We start from the raw sequence: 13,385 nt of genomic DNA on the forward strand, positions 1-13,385 counted from the left end.
GAGCAGTTCGCAGCGAGAAGAGCACACGTGGGCAAGAGAGAGGGTAGGGCGCAGTTCTCATCAAACTGCTCCATCTGCCAGTATTAGCACCTACCAACAACAAAAATAGAGTTTAAACATTCATGAAGTATGGGGTCTTCGCAAGCATAAGGCCTGATTATCAGCTGGCAGTGGAATCAGTAGATATAAGACCTTTTTTTTTTTTTTTTTTTTTTGCGGTAAACATTTTTGGGAATGTTTACCCCATTTCACAAATGAGGAAAGCAGGGCTCAAGGAGGATATATAACTTGCTCAAAAACCTAGCTGACAAGTGACCAAACCTGGATTTGAACTAATGTCTTGTTTTTCTCTGAAGAGTCCCGCATGGGTTTTGGGATCTTTAAGTCAGAAGCTATTTTAGTATTATTAGAAGTGGAATGAATGAAGAATATTAATCTCAGCTCTGAAGCCTCAGGTTTCTTTGAATTTTCAGCCAGTGTTCCTGAAATCTGCTCTTGAGGAGCAGAAAGAAGCAGAAAGGAAGGCTTCACATCTGCATTTGAAGATCCTGAAAAACGCCATTCCTTTCATCTTGAGAAATGTGTTGGGACCTGGCTCTCCTGCTTCCATCTGGACCTTGAAGTGTGTGTACCCCTCCCTTTCTTGCATTTTGCTGGCTTTTCCCCTCATGTTGCATAATCCCAAATAAGCCCACCAGTGCCCTTCATATATATCTTCTTTTTTTTTTTTTTTTTGCGGTACGCAGGCCTCTCACTGCTGTGGCCTCTCCCGTTGCGGAGCACAGGCTCCGGACGCGCAGGCTCGGCGGCCATGGCTCAAGGGCCCACCCGCTCCGCGGCATGTGGGATCTTCCCGGACCGGGGCACGAACCCGTGTCCCCTGCATCGGCAGGCGGACTCTCAACCACTGTGCCACCAGCGAAGCCCCATACATATCTTCTTATACCTACTGATAGTAGGATTTTCTCCTGTGCCAGGGAAAAGAATTAGCTCCTGAGTTGGAACCCATTACTCTCCACTCCAATCTTGTCCATCCTTAAATTTCAACTCTTATAGAACCTCCTTGAAGAGTTCCCTATAATACCTCTTGTCTCTTCAAATCCTGTAGCACTTTTTACCAGCCAATTACACTTGCTGCCTGTATTTGGTGGGTATCTCTCTTCTCACTCAGTAGCTTATAAAGATTTGGAAGACAGGATCTGTGCCTTCCGTTATCCCGATGCCTCACACGTAATAGATGCTCAGTAACCATTATTGAATGAACACAATCGCTCCCCTCCAGATTTTCTTTATTTATTATACTGAACTACACCTCTGAGTCTTACACTGTCACCTGTACACATTTAAATAGGTCTGTTGCTGTTTAGAGACCTAGGACAGCCAATGAGCATCTGATCATGTTCCCGTTCTAATACCGCCTCCAATTCTACTCTGGGCCTTTACTTTCCTACAATACAGGCAGCCCTTTCCTCTGTGAACACTGAAGAGTGATAGAGAGGTTATTCAAGTCTTCAGTGTTTGCTTTGGTTTGTGCCAGGGTGGGGAACAGTGAGAAAGCTTTCCTTCAGATCAGTTTCAAATTCAGGACATCAAACTGCTTCCCTTACTCTTGTCTCCCTCCTCACAATGCCCCAGTGCCTGGTCAGAGTTCAGTACAATCAGCATGTTCTTAGCGTTTGGGGGTGGGGGGGGCGTGTCACCACACATTGGCCCTGATGGACAGTGTGACTGACCAGTAAGGATCAGTGGCCCAGCCCCGTCTCAGCTCTAGCCGGTGATTCAGCACCATGGACAAGGTTAAGGAGAGACAGTCCAGTTTTCCTTTTTCTTCCCAGCTCTCCTGTACTTCTGAAGTCCAGTGAAGCTGGGAATCCTATTCTAAACAAGCTGGAGGACAGAAGCAAGTGGCAGTCTCCCCTCCTGGGAAGTCCGCTCTTTGAATCATAAATCAGACCCTCTGCTTGTCTAAAGTGACCTACACAGAAAGAGTTCTCTTTTCTTGGAGTAAAGGTCTCATGCACAGACCAGGCTGACACTTGTCCACTGATAGCCTCCCACTGGAATTTCACTTATTCAGGTATTCTACTCGGGCCGTGTCGATTTCAGAGGGGTCTTTATTACCATTGTGCTGTATGTGGGCTTGTTCAAGTCAATATTCTTATATAAAACAGTGGAAAAAGCCAGGATATTCTCTTCTTCCTTTGAATTTTTTTTTTTTTTTAGTATACACATTTTATATTCTGCCTTTAAAGCTATTTCTGCTGTACAGCTGCTTTACCGAGACTCAGACTCCTACGGCCCTGCTTGGTCCGACATGTACCTTGAATATCCTTTCACATTGTTTGATTTCTGCAGTCAGTTGTATAATGAGGAGGGAGTGTGCATTGAGTTTGGAGATTCCTATTAACCAGGTCACCCGTGAATCTATTTTCGTGCGTTTCTTTATTAGAAATAGCAGGGAACACGATAATATTTAAACACAACTACTTATAGGAGCTTGGCTTCAAAAATACACCTTACCAAGTTTTCTTTTCCCATTTGACATTTCAAAATGTTGTACTACATTTTCACATCATCAAAGCACCTCTTCTCCATTTGCACTCTAGGCTGTGAATACAGACCATTGCAAATGACAGTGGATGTTTTGGAGGGTCATTTGGATTTGTGACCCTCTGCTGACATATTTGGAGTGTTTCATTCTGCTTTCATTGCCTTTGAAGATGGTCCATAAAAAGACAGGCACAGACCAAGATGATAAGGCAGGACAGGTGTTGGGAATAGATAGAAGAGAGCCATCTTCAATACTTGAGGGAGGGGATCTCATGAGAAAGGGGAGTAGAATTATTCTGTGTCGTTCCCAAAGAGAATCAATGAGTGAAATCTATAGGGGGACAGATTTTGAATCAACCTAAAAAGTACCTAAATACTAGAGCTGCCAGGCTCTCTGGAACAGGCTGCCGTGTGAGGTCGTGAGCCTCCAGGCACTGCAGGTGCTGTACTCCAAGTTGACCGGGCTGTCTGCCCGGAACGATCCTTCCAGAAATAACAGGTCCATTTCAGCTGTGAGAATCACTGCTCCTTACTCTCTGGCATTACTGTTGGGACTCAGGGCATTGGAAGCCATAGGTACTCTTGTCTCCTGGGAGCAGAAACTGTGAATCCTTTTGACTGCTTAATACAAATGCCCTAACAGGCCAAGATAGCCAAAGATAAGGTAGAAAGTGAGTTTGGAGTTGTTGAGTCAGGCAGCCTTTTATTTCAGGCGGATAGTTTACTCTCATGACCCAGCTATTTAGATGATTTTTTTTTTACATGCCTTAAAATGGACCACAATCCTTCATCTTGTTGCATTGATCAAGACTTGCCCAATATCTTACCACCATCGGGATGTCAGTAAAAGTGGGATAGTGATTCCCATTCAAATAAAAGGATCTTTACAGTTTATACAGTACCTTCTTCTAGATTTCTCCTTTTGATATGCCCCACAGTTCTCTAAGGAGGCCTGCAAAATGTTGTTTTCTCAACTTCTGTAGGGAGAGAACTGAGACCTAGAGGGTTTAGTGACTTACCATATCATGCAGCTTGCAGGTAGCGCTCGACCTGGGCTAGAGAGTGGGAATTGGGATCCGGGAAGCTGGACGGTATCTGTGGCCAGGCCAGACATCAGCAGTGTGACTCTGGACAGTTTCATGTGTACGGTGAGGGTTTTGGAGTAGGATGAACTCCAGGGTGCCCGCCCTACCCTGCTGTCTTGGCTTCTCAGGCCTCTTCGTACGCATGGCCTCTGGCACAGTCCTTACTCTTTGCTTGGCAGGTAGGAGGTAAGATGAAACAAATTTTTGGGTTAGAGAAAAGCATGCTGATGTGCTGGTGTGTGTTTCCAGGGTGGTGACATTACATTTCAGCTGCTGTAAGACACCTCTGTGTCAGCTCACTTTCACAAGCTTGAGAACTTTGGCTGTATTTTGGTTTGGGGTTTGGAATTTGAGGATATGTTTGTTTACCTTTGTGGGCTCACTTGCGGTGTGGAGCGGTGGAAGTGGCCTTTGTGAATTTCCTCTACCCTACATGTAGAAGAGTCAGCAGGAATCACGAGGGCTCCTCCCTTTACGAGGCGTAGACTTGCAAAGAAAGTGATACTTTAGTCTGATTTTACTTTTTAACTAAGTAAAGCTATTGAATTCAAAAGTCAATTTGATATTGCTTATAAGTCTTTTTACAAAACTAACCTGTTTCCATGTACTGCAAAAGCAATCCATGTTCACTGTAGAAAATGTAAAAATAAGGAAAATTACGTGATTACCTATAATCTCCCAAAGATAACTGCTATTAACATTTTGTTAAAATTTCCTGGAATGGTTTTCTGCACACCTATACATGTTTTAAAAGAAATTAGTATAATATTGTACGTACTGATTTGTAAACCTTTGTTGTTAATGGTCAACTTTTTCCTATTTTACTAAATATTTTCTTAAAGGATTTGATCGGAGTTTGGATTTGAGGGCCATGTAGTATTCTAGTGTATGGCTGTATCAAAATTTCATGTAACCTATTTCCTACTGTTGGCTATATTGGGTGCTTACAATATTTTGCTAATATGAATTTTTGAAGATGTCTTTTCACATAAATCCATGACAATACAGTAGATGTAGGTCTGATTTGTCAAACAAAGAAAACTAAAGCTGGATTTCAGTTTTTCGGGGTGTCAGCCATGCTGTTGAGCATTTATGAGGAAATGGTCACCTATACGCTTACTAAGGTCGATTGACATGGTCACCCCAAAGGTTTGGGGAGATCTCCCCCCCGTCACCATTACTGGATCTGGTACCGGGCTCCTGGCTTCTTCACACACTTAGTGTCCTGCTTAAAAACCAAAGCAGTGGATTCATCTTGTCTTCTTCTTCTTTTGATTCTCTTTTAGCCTGATGAAGTCCTCCGATATCGATCAGGATTTATTTACAGATAGTTACTGCAAGGTGTGCAGTGCACAGCTGATATCGGAATCTCAGCGCGTGGCCCACTACGAGGTAAGAACAGCTTCTCCCACTTCGTGTGTTCAAATGGAAGCAAGAGTAGCCTGGGTCAAGGCTGTGGGACTTGCGGGTGCTGCTTTCTGGACCTGGGGCAGAACTTGAGAAGCACAGGGCTTGAGCCAGAGAGTCTGAGATCAGGCCAGGACAAATGTGCATGCATGGGGTTGGAGAGAGCGCTGGGGATGTCACTCTCAGTCCCCTGGCTGTTCCCCAAATTCTGCTTTTTTCTTTGTCTCTCAGCCCCTGGGGACCCAGTGGGCTTTCTCTACTTGTTAAATCTGTCATTGCTCATCCCCGAAGTTCCTTTCAGGGACACAGCCCAGGTTTCATTAGTGCCAGCTTCTCTTTCCTTCTCTGACCCTGAAGAAAAGCTCAGAGGCCCTTTCTTCATCACTGGAGGGAAACACAGCAGCATCAGTGGTTCAGCACCAAATTCCTCCCACCTTCTGGCTGCTTCCCCCAAAAGTGTTTATTAGCAAGAGGACATCCGCCCGCAGGGTGATGCCCAAGTTTTAAGGCCCAGATACTCTTGAAGGACATAATTCATTGGCTTTGGCTTTTTAGGATGGAAGTTCAAATGGCTGCTTTTTGATCTTTTATTGGGAAGAGAGGATGAGAGGAGAGAGGTCGACCAGTCTCTGAGGAGGGAATGGCGGGGGGGCACGCGTGGAGAAAAGGGGAGCCTGGGCCCCCAGATGCTTCTCAGGGCCGTTAGCTTTGTAAGAGAACATATACCAGCGAGAACATGAGCTTTCAAGGGCAGTAATTTGTAAGTAATTTTAGCTTAGAGGGCTTAGCCAGCAATTTTCTTTTTGTCTGACAAATGCCAGTTGTCACTGTCACTCACCAAACTCCTTGAGCCTCAGACTCCTCCGCGCACGAGGAAAATAATAATAATCACATGCACGCACACACCGAGCGACGCGTTCGTCGGACCATGTGTTGTCCTCGGGGTTTTGTGGTGACCAGAGAGACCCCTCGACATAGCATTTGTGAAAACACTTCGGAAGCTGTACAGTGCGGCAAACGTGCAAAATTACGTCACTGCTCATTATTAACTCCGTGGCGTCAATATTTGGATGAAGGCAAAGCAAATTTGCTCTTCAGAGAAAACTTTTAAACATCAGCCTCTGTGAAAAAAGTCAGCATGTTCTTTTGTCAGTAGGCAACTGAGTGGAAGAGGAAGGGAGTGTGGATGCAGAAGAGTGATCAAAACGGAAGATAGCCATCTTTTGAAATTAAGAATTTCTAAATTCTGTACATGTTGCTTTGTAAACACATATGGTTTTTATTAATTCCATTTCCCCAGTGAAGGAAAATCAGGCAATTTGTCCCTGCTCTGAAATTCCACAGCCTCCTATTATGTTCTCCCTCTATTAGACTTTTGGGGTTCCATTTTTAGTCACCTTACTAGATTCTTGAGGCCAGAAAGAGAGTTTTATTCATTTGATCTTCCATAATTTCTGGGACAGCATGTGCACATCAGAGCCGTTCAGTGAGGTTTTGTTTACAAAAATAGCCTGGTGACACTGTCCAAACACTGCTTTGTCGTTACCTGAGCTAGAAAAGTAATGTCAGAAAATCGAAAACAACAAAAAATATTTTTTAAAGGAAAAACATCTTAGCTGCTCAGGTACGGGTTCAGTTATTTGAACTCAAGTCTTCCTGTTACCACACTGTACCAGCTGTGGCATAACTTACTTGTTTAGAGGATGTGTTAAGATTTGTTGCGTGTAGCATAGATGAGAGGGAGAAGAGAACGCGATCACAACAGATCTGCAGTTAACCCAGTTACATAGCATCAGAACAACATGAAATGTGTTCCTGTTAACCAGGGATGGGAACTCTGGGCGAGGGTTCATCCCCTGCTTCCAGGTAGAGGTGGGTACTTGCTTCCGGGGAAATACACATGCAGAGCTGCTGCGGGTGCGGAAAGGGTATAGCTGGGACTGAGCGCACTTTGTGAGGTCTCTGGTCTTCTAGCTTCGGTGGGAAACGTTCTTCATCTCTAGGAGGATGGATCCTGTCAGATGATCTCAAAGGCCATCTGAGAACAGATATTTTCATGCCATTCATCCCTCCCACCCCCCCCCCCGCACCCCTTCTGCTGAAATTGCATGTAGAATGGGTCTCTGTGAGTCCTGTTGCCAAAATTTGACCACTGTACACCGGGGCCGGATTAAATCTTGGAGACAGAGTTTTGGGGGAAGTAGAAAGAAATAGTTTTATTGCTTTGCCCGGCAAAGGGGGCCTAATGCCCTCAAGACTGTGTGTCCCACCCTGGTGCGGGTAGTGAGGGGTCTTACAGCGTTCAAGGAGCAGGGCGCGGTGAGCACATGGACATTCTTCTGATTGGTCGGTGGTGAGGTAACGGGTAGTCGGCATCATCAGCCTTCTGGTTCCAGCCCGTCTGGGGTCTGTGTATTTGTGGGCAGGACACAGTTAACTTCTCCCACCTGCTGAGGTTTCAGTATCTGCAAAACAGCTCGAAGGACATGGTTCAGAATATTATTTATAGTCCTGGAGGAAGAACTAAAGGTCCTTGACTTTGTTTAATGGTTAAAGCATTATTATTTGTCTTGCTTGACTATTTTCCTTTCTTTCTGCATTTTCTCACTCCTCTGACTAAATTTATTCTTTGACTAACATTCTCCTACAGACAAAGAGGCAGGCGGAGGACATGGGTGGGGGTCCATTCTGGGAAAGTCTCAGAGGGTCCAGCTCTGTTACGGTCCCAAATCCCAGTCAGTTCATTGAACATGTGGCTACAGTTATTCTCAGTGCTCTTTGCTTGAGTATGATTTTACTCTCAGTTTGACCAGATCATATTCCCAGCCTCCCTACAGGGCAAATCAGTGGGAATCTTCGGTGTATCTCCTGCATGCCCAGCGCCCAACACTATCAGTGTTTGATATTGCAGGCGGTTCTGGGTTATGTGAGCCTCTAAGAGGCTCATAAACTTCCTTGGAAAGGAAAAGCCATGGATAGTTCAGTGTGGTATCTACGTGTGTGTTCCCGAGAACAGGCTCTGTAGATTCTGCTCCTAAAAAGAGGCCGATCTAACTTGATATAAACAGAGTGTGCATCCTTCTGCCCATTTGACTGTTTGATGTATATGCTATGTTGTGCTGTTAATTTTTTAGATCTTTGCATATTCCAAATTCAAAAGAGTGAGTCATCACCGAGAGCTATTATGGTCCAGAGAGATTTGTGGGGATGACGTGAATTTTCGAGGTTTCAGTGGATGGGTTAAATTTAGAGGTTACTAGAATAAGAAGCCTTGGAATCTCCAAGGAGGCTGGCCTGGCTGGACTGGAAGATTTGTGTTGGAGAAGAGAGGCTGGCAGCACCTACAGGTAGGGTGGGATCAAGGGGTAAGGAAAGGGGAGTCTGGACTCCTGTGAGGCTCTTAAGTGTTTGAGAGTGTAAAAAATAATTGTGCATTTCTGAGTGACAGCCCATCGATGGTGGTCAAGATGTATTGTTGGGAAAAGAACAGCTCTTGATATGACTTTTGCCAAGAGACTAACATGCCAGTCTGCTGAAGTAGGAGGAAAAGAAACAAAGCAGACGTGTAATGGCTAATAGCTTCATGTCCCATTTAAAAGCCTGAGCCTTTGTACAGGAGGATACAACCTAATATATGTCTAATGGACCAAACCCTTCCATGCTATACTTTTAAGATCTCTTTTTACATATGAAGTCCTGGGCTGAAAAACAGGGGAAACATAAAGACATTATTGTTTTTCTTACTTGCTAAGCATTAATAACATGTAATGTTTCAGTGGAAAATATAATTCGATGTCTCTGCTCACTGGTTGAATTGTCTGAATCAATACAACAAGTAGACACAGACACAGAGGGGAAGAGAAAGCTTTCCAATGAACATGCCTGAATGTTACAGAGGTTAGAACCTGTTTCCCATTGAGGCCATGAGGGAAGGGCTGCTTTTCTAAATGTAGGAAGAAGAAGATTGCAAGACTATGAGAACTGAAACCAAAAGGACAGAAAGATTATTTTCTGGAGTAAAACTAAAGGAAGAAGATGAATGATCATATCTAGCAGGAGAGGAAAAACCTCTTGTTAGGCAAACCCAAGGGAGCCAGCCATCAACGTGCCAGCCCCGATGCCTTGCCCGTTTTGTGAACCCTAATACCCTTGTGTTACTTTGCCGTCCGTGTAATTAATCACTGCTTGTGAAATCCATGTCTCAGAGGCACCTCCGAACAAGATTGCAAGCTTCATGAGGGCAGGCCAGAGCCATGCACTGTATTTCTCATTTATTTCCACAGCTTGGCCCCTGGTTGTTGCTCATGGGCACTTCGAGGGTGATGAAGAGGTTGCGGTGGGGATTGGCAGAGGGAAGCAGTGGGGCAGGTGTAATGGAAGCGTTCATGGGTGCACCAGAATACGCGATGGTGTACGTTCGGAGTCGCTCTATACTCTCGGAGCAGCCTTCAGTGTAGAGGCGACAGTTCTGCAGTTATAGGAAAGGCGGTTCTCTAAACTGATGGGGAACTCTTCAGACATCTCTGAATCTTGTAGTAATGTCAGTCCTGGCAAGTGAACCCTATCAGTCCCCCCGGGAATGTCAGAATCTAGTGGCAGGTGCATTGGGTCTGCAGGGGCATGCTGAAACGGATTTTTCAGTTTCACCTGTTTTGATGTCATTCCAACAGAACTCTGCCTTCCTTAGCTTCTGGTTAAAGTGGGCAATAGCTGAAGGGCACTCTCTTAGTCTCTATAGGTCCAATAGTGAATGGGGCATAAGTGTTTCCTGGGTAGAGACAACAAGGTAAACATGAGCTCTCCAGTATATGCTGATTCGTGTCTTGACTTTTTGGTGTTACCAATGCCTTTATCGCCTTCTCCCCCTTAGTCCCTCACACCTTCTTCTCCACTTTGCTTCTTCCTTTTGCTAATTGCCTGAGTAAGCATGCAAGCTGGACAACTCCTGGCATATGTGTGAGAGTTGGGGGTCAATGTTGTGCTGTGTTTCTGCACAGGTACCACGCTAACTGGACTTGAATATCGTCTGGGCTCACTATCCTCACACCATTCGCATCTCTCCTGGGTACCACTGGTGATGTGCTCCTGGAGATGCAAGTACTAACTGTGTGAGGACAACAAAGGATCTTTATCGCAGGGTCCTGTGGGGATGCCTCCTTTGCATTGTACACTGAGATTTGCTGTTTTAGTCTCTTCAGATCTCTTATAGTCATGACATGCTTAATTTCTCCCAGATGCTCTTACTGCAATTATTGGTGCGTCTGCCCAGGCTAAAGCAACTCTTACTACCTTTCCTCGTGTCCCTGATTGCCTGATACTCTCAATGTCTGTTTCTTGACCTATTCATGAAGACTCTTGAGCTTCTGTGAAATTTGTTCCTATTCTTATGTTTTTCTATTGTTTATTCCAGCAGGTCTGGCCAGTTTACCTTTTATCACTTATTATTAGTTAATACAGTTTACCTTGGGGACCACCAACACTCACAGCCCACTTTCCGCCTGAGATTGATTTAAGGTTTGGAGACTATTCAAGGCTTTTCTAATTCCAGATCATAACAGCTTTAGTAATACAATTCTCTCAGTAATATAGAAGGCTTCTGATTTGTTTCCTTTCAGAAAGCTCCTCATGTCATAACCATACAATGTTTCCCAGACATAATTTCAAGGCTGTTTATTATATTGCTTCCTCACTTCTGTGCCTCTATCTTTTAGTTTCATCGTGGCTACCTTGAGGTTATCTAAAAGCGGGTGGAAAGACCCATCCTTAACCTGATTTTTGCCAAAGGCCTGAGTCGCAACGTGCGACTGAGAAATCTCACGGGGTCTCCAATACACAATGTCTTTTAAAATGCCAGAGAGCCAACGAGAGAAGGGGCAAGATGGGGTAGGGAATCAAGAGGTACAAACTACGATGTATAAAATAAATAAGCTACAAGGATATATTGTACAGCACAGGGAATAGAGCCAATATTTTATAAAAGCTATAAATGGAGTATGATCTATAAAAATTTGGGATCGCTATGTTGTACACCTGAAACTAATATAATATTTTAAATCAACTGTACTTCAATTAAAAAAAAAGTTTAAAAATGACATCTCTTTGAGGTGACCAGAAGCAATTAGCAAATGACTTTTCCAACTCTCTGAGTCTCAAATTTCCGAAATAGCTTTTTATTTTGCTTATGTCTATTTGCTAGTGTGTCAGCTACACATCATAGTTCCTGTAGTTCTTTGATACTTTTATAAAAAACCTAGCTGAACGTCAGCAACAGGCAACTAGGTAACATCTATCCAAGCAATCTGTTTTCCATCCTCTTCTAGTTTTCTTAGAATTTTAACCACTTCCTCGTGCAGAACCATCCATTTCTAGCACCATAAGCTCTGGAGGCAGGTCTGCCCTCCGGGGTATTATAGGCAGTAGCTTTGCCAATATTTTGTCAGTGTATATATCCCGGATCTGCTGTATCTGTACTCTCCCCACCTAACTCTCCACCTGCTAAGCCAATGCCAAGTATTTGGTGTCTTGTTATGGGAGAACCCCCATTTCTATCTTAGACAAGGTAGGCTAACTGCAGTCGCAAAAATCTCAGCTTCTTAGAAATAAACATTTCTTTACTGCCTGCGTTATAGCCCATTGTGGGTTAGCGGAGGGGGTTTTGTACCATGTAATTATTTAGGACAAAAGTTGACAGAGGCTCCACTGTCTTTGCTCCTGACAAAGATGACAGAGCCATCAGCTGCTCTGAGTATCAAAGTCCAGCTGACATTTGAGGGACCGATGGGCGACGTGGGTGACTATGCAGGACATTTTAGGGGCCAGGTCTGCAAGTGACAGCACCGTATTCACCCACATTCTGCTGACCAGACCTCAGGCCTGTGTTTTCTTCTGACTGCATGAGAAGCTGGGCAACCAATGTGGCTTAGCTGGGTTCCCTGGAAGAAAATGGAGCCGGTTTGGTGAACATACAACACTGCCTCTGTGCACTGCATGTGTGTGACACCAGAGGGACATCGTGGGTGCTGTGGGTTCGCTGGGGATGGAGGGGGGGCACGTGGAGAAGAAAGAGGAAGAGAGGAAAGACTGTACATCCCCAAGGGCGTGCTCTTGACAAACAAACATGTAAAAAACAACTCTGGGGAACTTCCCTGGTGGCGCAGTGGTGAAGAATCCGCCTGCCAATTCAGGGGACACGGGTTCGAGCCCTGGTCCGGGAAGATCCCACGTGCCATGGAGCAACTAAGCCCGTGCGCCACAACTACTGAGCCTGCGCTCTAGAGTCCGTGTGCCACAACTACTGAGCCTACGCACTAGAGCCCGTGAGCCACAACTACTGAAGCCCGCGCGCCTAGAGCCCGTGCTCCGCAGCAAGAGAAACCACTGCGATGAGAAGCCCGCGCACCGCAATGAAGAGTAGCCCCCGCTCGGCGCAATTAGAGAAAAGCCCACGTGCAGCAACAAAGGCCCAACGCAGCCAAAAATAAATAAATAAATGTATTAAAAACAAACAGACAACTCTGGCAGTCACGTGTCTGGGGGTCCCTGTGAAGTGGATGCCTATTTCATTTCCATGATGTGTGGAAAACTGAATCCAACACGTGTTGTTTGTCTGATACAAAGAAATACAATGCTATCAAATGAGGATTTTCTTTCCACCTCCTCTGACTTAATTGGTCAAGCCCAGAGATTTTCCATTTGGAATTTAGAGACTGTGTTCTGAGCGGCATGTCTAATTGGGAGGATCCCCCTCTACTCTGCCTTTTTGGGCCCCGCCATCCGGTCTCCCAGGCTCTGAGCTCTGGGGGGCCCAGGTGATGAGCAGCTTGCCTACCCCACCCTCAGGGGCTCTCCATCTGTGGGCAGAAGCTGGGGATCTGTCCTTGGTATCTCAGCATCTTCTAAAGATGGATGTTTGCGAGAAATTTCTCTTTGCTCTCCCTTATAAGAAAAGGTGTTCTTCTGCTTGAGAGGCTGCTTTATCACAGCCCTTTGACTCTGATCTACTTTCCTGCTTTGCTTTATCCACCAGATTTATGGCCACATCCAGCAACAGGGTTTTGTGTGCACATTTATTGTGCTTACTTTACCTCTAGATGTTATTATTTTCTTTCCCCTGTTTTAATTTAAATCTGTACCTCTCAATTATTTATTTCATCCTTTTGCGTTAGAGGTGGATGGATTTTGATATGTCTTCTTAAAGCCTTTGAAGAAAAGAGCGGGGGATAAACATATCAATATTTAATCTTTTTAACATTTTATTCGTTTTTTTTTGACGAGGGGGTAAATTTATATGACTCAAAATTCAAAAAGGGTGGAAGAGTGTATAATGTGAAAATTCTTCCACTT

At 44.7% G+C, this 13,385-nt stretch overlaps 1 protein-coding gene across 1 annotated transcript in view; it reads left to right on the forward strand.

Annotated features, from left to right (window-relative positions):
* Window positions 1–13,385, forward strand: part of ZMAT4 (zinc finger matrin-type 4) — a 335,488-nt gene that overhangs the window by 73,273 nt on the left and 248,830 nt on the right. Inside the window, exon 2 of the mRNA XM_065899963.1 lies at window positions 4,922–5,027. Within this exon, the coding sequence (XP_065756035.1) occupies window positions 4,926–5,027 (102 nt within the window). The 5' untranslated portion in view covers window positions 4,922–4,925. The remainder of the gene's footprint in view (window positions 1–4,921; window positions 5,028–13,385) is intronic.

The sequence above is a fragment of the Phocoena phocoena genome, chromosome 21 (assembly GCF_963924675.1).
Source record: "Phocoena phocoena chromosome 21, mPhoPho1.1, whole genome shotgun sequence".
Taxonomy (NCBI): Eukaryota; Metazoa; Chordata; class Mammalia; order Artiodactyla; family Phocoenidae; genus Phocoena; species Phocoena phocoena.